We start from the raw sequence: 10381 nt of genomic DNA, 5'->3' as shown, positions 1-10381 counted from the left end.
CACACACCCAAGAAGCAGCGCCACCACTGACTGACTGGTTGGTTGGTCGGTTGATCACACACAGACGTACTGTGAAAAATCAACAAAATAATTGCAATTCTCTCTACAATGAATTGCTGCAGGCTTAATTCATGGCATTGTCTTTTATTGAGTTTCTTTAGAAAAAATTATTTTACACCAAATCAACTAATAGTCGCCAACACACATTTAACCTAACTGAAGGGAAGTTTGAACAGCACGACAGCTGGTTAAAGTCTATATTAAAGAACATTCTCAAGATAAATGACTAACGCTGAACCGATCGATGGATACTGACGTGATAAGAACAATTTAATTGTTGACTGAAAGTAAAACGACCCGCGAATTTTCCATTTGTCTAACACAGTTAATGAACTAAGATAACTAATATTATATTTTCGTCCAACTCTTGCATAACGCATCTTTCAAAACATCAAAGCGAAAATTTCGGTGCAAAAACCTGAAATCATCGAATTCTCTATGAAGTGAAAGGAATATAATCTTTAAGAAAAAGCAAGTAAAAACAATCAATAGGTGTGATTAACTAGACCATAATTTAGCACCTTGCAGCACTTGGCGAGACGAGTGAATGCTTGGCTACAAACGTTTTTGAACAACCGTTTATCGTTTAATCAGACAGTTGAGCGTGCATAATAAATCAAAAGGAAGCACAATTAGAGATTGGCAGGTAAAATAGTCCCTGTAGTCCTGATTTCGAGTGCAACGTTTTGCCAAAAACTACTCAAGACACAAACCATAACAATTAATGCTTTTTTTTTTAACTTAACTTCACGCCAATCTTCCCAGAGCTTCGTATTCATTATGCTTCACGGTGCTGAGTACTATAATCCAACAGTCACTATAAGCTTTTTTCATAAGCACACATACAAACACCAAACTACAAAGATTTCTATCGCTAATCTTTACAATTTGTTTGTATTTTCAGGCGCTCGGTTGACGGCTAAGTGTTGGTTGTCAGTTATTCGTACGTGTGCCAAATAGTCAAGTGACTGGTAGAATGACGAATCGAATGACCAATATAGCAAACGTTGTTCGTAAAAAAATGTGAAACGAATTAAAAACAAAAAAAAAATTATTGCTGACAACATGAGTGATAGCGGCACAAAGTCGATACTAATCAAATTTCACCATCAGCGACATTAACGCCGGTCTAAGAGCTAATGGATGTCTATTAATTGTAGTTAATTTTGAGTCGCTTCGATATACTCGGTACTACTGGACTCAGTATATTCTCCTGATATTCAAAACTTTATCTGTCCGAGACGAACAAATGAATTGTTGGCAAACTTGCCAATTCGTATGATTGGACAGACGCATTTCAATTCATTGATCAAGAAAAGAAATGATTTTTCGCATCTCCGATTTGTCGCATCTAAGTGAGTCGCATAAAGTGCTTGGGAACGATAGAAGACGGGACCGCAACAGGAAAGCTTAAAAGCACTAACTTTTCGAAATACTTAAAAATGCATTCCTCGAAGAATACAAATTTTTGCAATCGCCAGATCGGAACTAGCTAGTTATTGCCAAAACATTAAATTAAGTCTTCGCTAAGACAATGAAGATAATCACAATTTTGAAAAGAACCGATTAATATACTCAAACAAATGCGATGCATTTATGATAAAAACAAATTTTATTTTGTATACGTAACTATGTATAACATATTGTAGGGGTTGAAATGAACTCGCAAAATGTCAAACATGCAAGATGCAGCCTAACTAGCTAAGACTTTAGAACAGCTGCACACATTGCAGTCAAATGAACGTATTGACCCCGATCGGAGGGATCTAAGCAACAAAACAGATACCAGCGAAGAGAACAACATTAACAAAAAGCGCCATATGTAATAATACGTATATAACAAGTAATGAAATTTTATGTGTAAAATTGAACATATGTGAGATAATAATCTGTAAACAATATATTTAACAACAAGTGTTTACATTTGTTATTAAAATCTACACACAACGTTTGAAGGGCAAAATAAATACAATATGTGTACAAGCTCGCTTCCAGCATAAACAGTGTACATACTATACCATATGCAAGCACACACACCACACTCGACGAATTCATTGAAGAAAAGAAAGAGATGTAAACATTAAGTAATCACTTATGGTTGCGTGAAGAGAAGGTAGGGTCAAGTAGTAGCGGGCATTTATTCTTAAAATAAATATAAGAAAAAACACACTTTTCTTAATTATAATGAGAAGAAGACTCAAGGGTATGCACGTTTCTATATATACACACACACACGCCCGCGCGCACATACGCACGTTTACGCGCACAGCCACGCAGAGATGACAATGTTTTCAAGCTTCTGGAATATAATGCATTTGAAGTGAAACCTACATTCATCTAAATATTAAAGGAGGAGTTACGGGTTGTTTGTAAGATAGGAGCGTTGAGAAGTGCCTCGTAACGTGGCGTATTAAATTTAGATAAGATCACATTAACGGTAAATAGCAATATTGAGGTCCTCCAGGCAACGACAATGATTATGATTACGCTTCATGCTCAGGTACACCTAATGTATACCACATAAGAGTATTAATGTGCAAATCTTTATTCATGTTTGAATACTGCTCACCGGACTTAGAGAGAGGATTTGCATATTTCAGAGACGACTTTTAAAAGCTATTGTTAATTTTTTTTTTTATTTTTTTTTTTTTTTACACTTTGATCATCACTTTGTTGCATATGAAACATGTTCCTACGCCAAAACACATCAGTGGAACAAATTTCATTAAAATATTTGATAAATTGTGACATGTATGTTGAATACAAGAATATGAGACGGAAAGACGGGCCGATCGACGGATGGTCAGACAAGCAGACAATCAATGCAGAAAGTGATATTGAATCTATCGGCACAATAAATGGTGAGTCTATCTCAAGTCCTTCAGGCCATTGGCCAAACTTAATATACGTTTATCTCATATGTGGTGTAGGGTATAAAAAATTTATACCGGCTATCCTTTTCTCTCTGATGATCGTCTAGGGAAAAGAAAAGCTGTCCTTATCTTTATCAATAACGGGTCTCAAGCACGGTGGCAGACCTCGGAGAAGAGCAGATGGACGTTGTCACTGATCCGCAGTACATCGTTGTTGACTCAAATGCGGTGCGGAGAGATAAACTTCAAGCAGCTCATAACCGACCCAATATGCTGCAATTAAATCGCCAATCACGATACTTCGCAATGTCTTGGATTCAAGGCTGGATATGACTGGCCACATCACTTAAGCCTTTGATTAGTTTCCGACGTAAGCAGTCCGTGAATTGCCGGGGCAGGAAGCACAAAGTCTGTAACAGACAACAGTTAGTGGAAATTCATACGAAATCTATGAAGGTCTCACTAAAGCGAGCACACTGATTACATACCACTCTTCACCGAGTAACGCCTGACAATGGTACGAGGTATGCAGGAGTGTAGGGGAAAGTTGATTACGTTCGTACCAGGAATGGTAAATCGTGCATTTTACTGCAAGGATCCCTTCCACTTTAATCTTTAAGCAATTTAGTGTAAATAACCTTTATGAAGACATAAGTATAATGCTGTTTCAATTTCGAAGGCTCGTTTCCTTTGTAGTGCAAGAAAAAACGATTTCTATAGCATTGAGATAAGAAAGATTACAAATTATAGATACACGTACAGGTAGACATCTGTTTTGTCGAAAAGATTTCATTTATATGAATGTAATTATTTGAGATTTGTTAAACAGGAGCAAAAAAAAAAAAAATGTTGTAAAATTATTATTGAACTGAGGATAATATTAGATGGCTAGCGATTGTTATCCGTTAAAATACTTGAAGATTACGGTAGTAGGTGAAGCAATTATCGTAGGAAGTGGCTGAAGTTGTTGATGAAACTCAACAAATCGGTTAAAAAATGCATTTTTTTTTTTTTCTATAAAAAGTTGACGACATTTTTGATTCACTTCGCTTCACTTCACTGCTTTTGTATCCTTTCCCTTCAGATCCAGCGCTAAACGATCATTTCAAACTAAAATTAACAAGAGTTGGTGTTTCTCGGAATTGTTGAAGCAACTTGAAATTTAAGCGGCTTTCTATGTTTTTTCGGTCTAAAAAACAGTACTTGAAGCACGTGAAGGCAGAGCACAATTTCTTAATTAAATATTTCCCTAAGAACGGAACCAGTGCGGAACAACAATAAAAATAAAAAAAATAAAAAATTATCTTGAATCGTTTGAAGGCTTATGCCCGAAATATGAATCTCATATTTAATTAACGGCCTTGGAATTTATAGGACTTAATACTTTCTCTTAGAGAAATTTTACAAAATAAATTTATTGCATATTTTTTCAAGTTCTCTTGTACGGCTACGCAAAAAAAGCAAGTCTCGAATCACTTTCATCTAGATCCCCATAGATATAGAAAAAGCAATCGTTCACTCCATAGCCATTCATTTATTAACATTCGCAAGTACGAACTCAAGGTATTCCTGTGTCCTCTTAGTTCTAAAATTCCAAAAATGCTCTCGTATCGTTGTGAAGAATTTTCACTGCCGTCTTTTACGTAGACGAACGTTGAGACCATCTTTAGGCATTAATGCAGGAGAATGGTGAGGCATGAACTCAACTTCTTTGTGTCCGATCGATTCGATTTGAAAATTGCTTAGAATTTTCACTAAGGCCAATTTAACATTCATAATACCCAAACGTTGTGCTGTGTAGTAGAAGAGGTTAAAAAAAACGAATTAATTGCTTTCCTTGTTGTTAGTTCTGTTATCGGGACAAGTACCTATACACTGTCTGGGTCCTTCTCCGAATGGCATAAAAGCAATTGACACGGAATCATGGGAAAACCTCTTAGGCTCATATTTCATAGGTTCAGGGAAATGTTCATTATCGCGATGCAGACTGAATAGAGGTATTACGACCGGAGTATTCTTTTTAATGATGAAATCCATTCCCGGCACCGCGTAATCTTGAGTGCAAACGCGATTTAAGAACGGTAAGGCAGGATATTTACGTGTGGTTTCTTTTTAACAAGCAAAACAAAGCAAACCAAAACAAAAAACATTATAAACTATTTACTCCGTTAAGGTTGAAAATATAAAATATTGCTTCACCCATTATGCACAAATCCAAATATTTCATATCGTGTAAGGCAGCATAGGTTAGCTTGCCATCTGGCTGGAGTCCGTGTGCCAGTAGGCATTGATCAACATCCCTTTGAGCGCACTCAAGTATTTTCGGACTCATAGCCAACTCGTATATAGTGTAAGCGGCAGTTGCAGCGGTTGTCTCTGACCCAGCAATATAAAATAAAAACGCTTGGGCAGCTATCTGCTCTATAGACATCGATTCGAGAATCTTTGCACTAGTTTCAATATCCCATAGTTTATCGGTATCGTCGCTTATTTTCCCGGTATTACGTAACTGTATTAGCAATTGTAACAGATCTTTTCGAATTACTTTATTTCTCTCTCGAAACGCGATAGTTCGCTTAACAATATCTCTTAAAGGATGAGTTATATTATCGCCCATACCCAAAAATGCCAATAATTTTGCAATTCTATACGAAATAGGAATATAAAAATGTTCATTTTAATAAAAAATAAAAAGGAGAAAGACCAAGACGTAGACGAAGAGGAGGAGGAAGGGATTGTTTACTTTCTCCCTCAACTAAATAAATAGAAATAATGGATATTAGTAAAATTGAGAGGAAAACGAAGAACGCCTTTATTTTCTTTCATGTTATTCGGAATACGTGACGGTATAGGCTCCTTATCTCTCCCTTTCCCTTATTTATACTCGGCATATATGCATATATTATAATCGCCGGGAAAAGTGAGATAGAGATGAAAAAAACGAGAGGAAGAAAGTAAAAAAGGAGAGAGAGAGAGAGAGAGAGAGCTGAAGAAATATTAAATGATTTCCCATACTTACGATGGAGAGCAAAACCTCATTGTGATGAAGAGTTTTTGGAGAGCAGTACTTTCGTGTAATAATAAATTACTCAAGACACGAAATTCATTGTTTGGCTCGGCAAAGCTATCAATATCTAAACCAAATATTACGGAACCGATTACATCGATTGCGTATCTGATGCGTGATGAAGTGATCGGTTAGAGAGATGTTTTTGAGTTTTTTTGATTACATCGAACTTACGTAGTCAGCATATTTTTCATTTCGAATGTCTTAACGGAATCATTGCCGCATGTACGCTTTATATGTTTAGTGAGTTTGTTGCCAACTTCGTCAATGGTGTCAAACATGCCTTTCAGTTTGCCCGACGTAAAGGCCGGAGTCAATTTCGCCCTTAATACACGCCAACGCTGCCCAGGTAAAACGAATAAATTTCCAGACATCGGATCATTTTTTTCATCCACATATAAGCCACGATCATGAAAACTATTAAAGCCGGTAGTCATTATCATCCTGGCCAGGTCAGCATCGCGTATTAATAAAATCGGTTTGAAAAACATAAATAAGCCCACAATTTTTGCTTTCGCTTTCTGACAGTATATATCATGCAAAACCATACCCAAATGCTTTTCTTGGCGAACAACTTCACCTAAGGAGCCGTAAGGTAAGTAAGGCTCGTCATAGTCTATACCCAGACGTTGCCATTTTTTATAATGTATTTTAATACAAATTAACATTAATGTAACAAACGTAATAATTAAATATAACCACATTTTCTCAGTTTCAATTTTATTTGTTTCTAAATTCACTTCTCTCTCGGTATACGGACCTTTACTAAATGCGCTATAAGAAGCAGAAAACCATATTATTTGCACCACATAATGCACTTATCTCTAATTAAATAATTTATTTTTATTAGTTCACACAATCTTATCATTAAAATTTAGCAAAGAACTTGATTGATAACCTACAACAGGTTTTCTATAGACATATTTGTCTAGAACTATATTAACTTTTTTCAGTTTGTTTAGATCGTTCCCCGGTAGACTTGTTGAATAAGACAGCGATACGTTAAGTTTTGCATTCATTCACTTTCATTAAACAAAGTCCCCATTAAATCCATAAACTGTTCATTGCTGTTAATAAGATGAGAGGTATAGTGCTAGCGACGTCGCTTCTGCATTCGACATCGGACGACATTGAATGATGAAACAATCTTCTCTATGAATTCATTTTTACTTCTCTCAGTGCGTCTATTAACGTCTTATATGAAGTACGAAAAGCCACGGATTGTCTACGATTTTGGAATTTTTTTCATCATTTCATTAGATTAAATTTTATAAATGCATTTTTTTTTATGAAAAACATTTATTTTTATGTTTTACAAAGAATATATAAATGCCTCGTTTCTAATGGATTGCTGGTGGGCAAACAAACTACTTTTGCTTACACAGATTTTTCGATCAGTTGATCATAAACTTCTTTTACATAAACTTTAAACTGTGTTATGACTGCTTTCGTACTGTTGCACTTGTGTGGTTTAAATCTTGTTTAACTGGTCGTACATAATGAGTGTTGATTATTTCATGTACATCACGGTCTATACACTTCATATGCGACGTTCTGCGGAAGAGCCATCTCGGTCTATAACCTTTCGATGCATTTATTAATGACTTACCATCCTGCGTTCAAAGTTCTAAAGCGCCCATGTTTGCGGATGAGATTATCTTACTCTTTCAATATCTGCATGGACAGCAGTCGTCCGACCTTCTGACCTTTCTGAACTTTATGCTTTGTGTAGATGTACTAATATGTCGCCATGTGTGGACTCTGTTTCGAACTTCATGGATTTGGGGATTATGATTGATTCTGAATTGGGCTCTATCTTGCCCTCTGATGGGGTTTATCACACATTGATCGTGCGAATTTAATGATCCTTGCATTGATACCGCACCGCATGGTTTATCGCACTTCTTTGTCCTTTATTGGAGAACTCCATAGGTTTGTAGTCACAGGACTATAGATATTATATCCACCAGATGGAGTTTTTCCAAAAGCAATACCATTGCCTTCCTATTGGAGACATCTTAAGCTTATCCATCTTCTTATTTTAGGGAGTAGGCTTAACTGATTGGGTTTGCTCTTTCGCTTATTCATAAAGCACTGTCGGGTGAACGCAACTTGCCATTTTTAATTGGGCGAGATTAATATTCATATTCCGGCAACAGTAAACCACAAACTCGCAACTTAACATGCGGTCACCATATCACCCGATTCGCGTCATTTTAATTTTTATGGTGCGGTCTCGGCGTCAAGTCTGAAAGTAATAACGGCAGTCTTTATATTACAACGTCTGATGGTCTGCCTTGTTTCTGTTGCTACACTTTGTTCTGGTTTATCTTTATTATTGTTAGACTTTCCGTGTGGGAGGACTAAATTGTAAATTGAATAGCGGGCGACCATTTATTAGTATATGCGGAGTTTTTTGAAACTTGAAATTGATGTATCGTGAATATATATATTAATGAATATATCAGTATATGTTATGTATCTATGGCATTGTATAACCTTATAAATTGAATCAAGATTGATCTATATGCAATATATCAGTCAGCTAGCAAAGCTGGAATTTAAGTGTATTCTTGTTTGTTATTGAATCACTTCTTTTTATGCTTCCATTATCATTATTTTCTCCTATTTTTCTATTCTGAATTAGTTGTATATCAAGTATTATAACTAATTTTAACTTGCTTGAGTAATAATAATAAAGAGAAGGGAAAATCATCTCGTTTATTGTAACCTTGACCTTAACATTGATTTTTATAGGGCTTTAGGAACAAGTGAAAATTTCGCCTGATATTGAGCGATAAAACTTTGCTTATATGATGGCTGCATTGTTAGAAGTATCTGATCGCGTAGCCACCAGTTTGTATGTCTTTCGGTTGGTCTTGTGAAAACATGATTACTACTTCAAAATTTGACGTAACATACTCAGCTGTAGAGGTATGGAGAACGTTTCTCTTTTCTTTTTTTGTTCTCCATCTCTATTTACACATTTTTTTTGTAAAACTCTTCCCCTTACACCGGCAAGTAAGTGACTTATCGACGCAAAGAGCTGGTATTCGGAAATTTAAGGTGGGTACCTCGCCCGGACTGACATATCTCAGGTGTGTGCTTTCAACGTATCGCGATCTGGTTTAGCCGTATGAATGAATGGATGATGGATGCAATGTAAAAATAGGGCTAATAGGGCTTTAAGGGCTAATAATAGACGTTCTGGCCGCACCAAACGCAGAGCTCCGCTTTCAAGGCGTTTCGGTCACGCGATTGATATGAATGACGTCTCTGTATCTAATCATGATCTTTAGCGCTTGGGATTCTCAAAATAAATTCACCTTTCATTCTTAGTCTTAGAGAAGGACTTTCTTCTCTAAGGCGCGAATGCTCGAGGCACGAGGCACGAGGCACGAGTTTCCTTTATTTACCACAAAATAACGACATATTGGACACAGGGACCGATTAATAGTTCACGATATCGAGTGCATACTCGATTCTATAGCCAGAGGGTAGTTGAACATTAAACATTGTCAGATTGCTTGTTATGGGTTTATGTGAAGTCATTAGATTACAGCAATAAGACAGATTCGATGAAATTGCGTCAAATTTAATGGAAGCGGAACTGTGATGACCATGTGATGAACGATGTTGTAGTCAAAGTTTTTATCGCATCGAATATCACTTAAAATGAGAAAAAAGCAAAAGTTTCACCAAAGGAAATCGCAATCGGAAACTCTATGCACTCTTTAGGAAGAAACATAACATTGAACATCACTTGAATCATAAGTATTGTGGATTGGATTAAAGAATGTCTTCGATTTAGCAATTTATGCTCATAAGTATTTACCTTGCAATCACCTTGTAATTAATATTTCAAATTTTACATTCCTTTCGCAATCTTAACAGATTAGGTATATAAAATATATGTAAGAACTGTCCTCATTCGCCAAGATTCAAGTTTCGAAAGAGCTCGGTAAAATGCATTGAAAATGAAATGATAATCAATCAGCTGATGACAGTTGAGAGCTAGGCAGGGAATGAGAAATCGTTTCTAATTCAATCCGTAATCAATTTTCAAAATGCATAATGTTATCATAATGAAGTACTGTACCGGTTATGTCTGCCGGCATTGCCTGTGCTTTTTCAAATACTTTTGCATCGTCTGCAGCTATTAAACATTAGCAAACATTAGAATACTTTTCTTTACTTTTCCCTAGAAGCAGCTTAAAGGCATCAAACTGAAAGCGTAATTCGTTCTTCTTGATGCAATTCGTGTTTATATCGTGGCTGTTTTCGGATAATGTTACTTTGCATGATACATTTCAATCATTTAAGATATGATGTTCCTTTGAAAAAAGATTCTCATTTTATTGCTTTTCAGATGATTGCAGCA

General features: G+C 36.1%; 1 protein-coding gene across 1 annotated transcript; it reads right to left on the bottom strand.

The window, feature by feature from the left end:
* Nucleotides 1-1276: 1276 nt before the first annotated feature.
* On the bottom strand, nucleotides 1277-8344 carry LOC119637199 (cytochrome P450 6d1-like). The gene is made up of 8 exons (XM_038033052.1): nucleotides 7945-8344; nucleotides 6887-6912; nucleotides 6175-6817; nucleotides 5953-6108; nucleotides 5133-5578; nucleotides 4802-5041; nucleotides 3422-4726; nucleotides 1277-3343 (listed from the first exon to the last, which is right to left on the bottom strand). Exons 1-7 carry the CDS (start codon nucleotides 7995-7997, stop codon nucleotides 4560-4562), a joined length of 1731 nt encoding a protein of 576 aa, XP_037888980.1. The 5' UTR covers nucleotides 7998-8344; the 3' UTR covers nucleotides 1277-3343; nucleotides 3422-4559.
* Between the last annotated feature and the right edge of the window lie 2037 nt (nucleotides 8345-10381).

Source organism: Glossina fuscipes, unplaced genomic scaffold, assembly GCF_014805625.2.
Source record: "Glossina fuscipes isolate IAEA_lab_2018 unplaced genomic scaffold, Yale_Gfus_2 43, whole genome shotgun sequence".
Classification (NCBI taxonomy): domain Eukaryota; kingdom Metazoa; phylum Arthropoda; class Insecta; order Diptera; family Glossinidae; genus Glossina; species Glossina fuscipes.
Note: the sequence above shows the minus strand (reverse complement) of the source record. Positions and strands in the feature narration are given on the sequence as shown.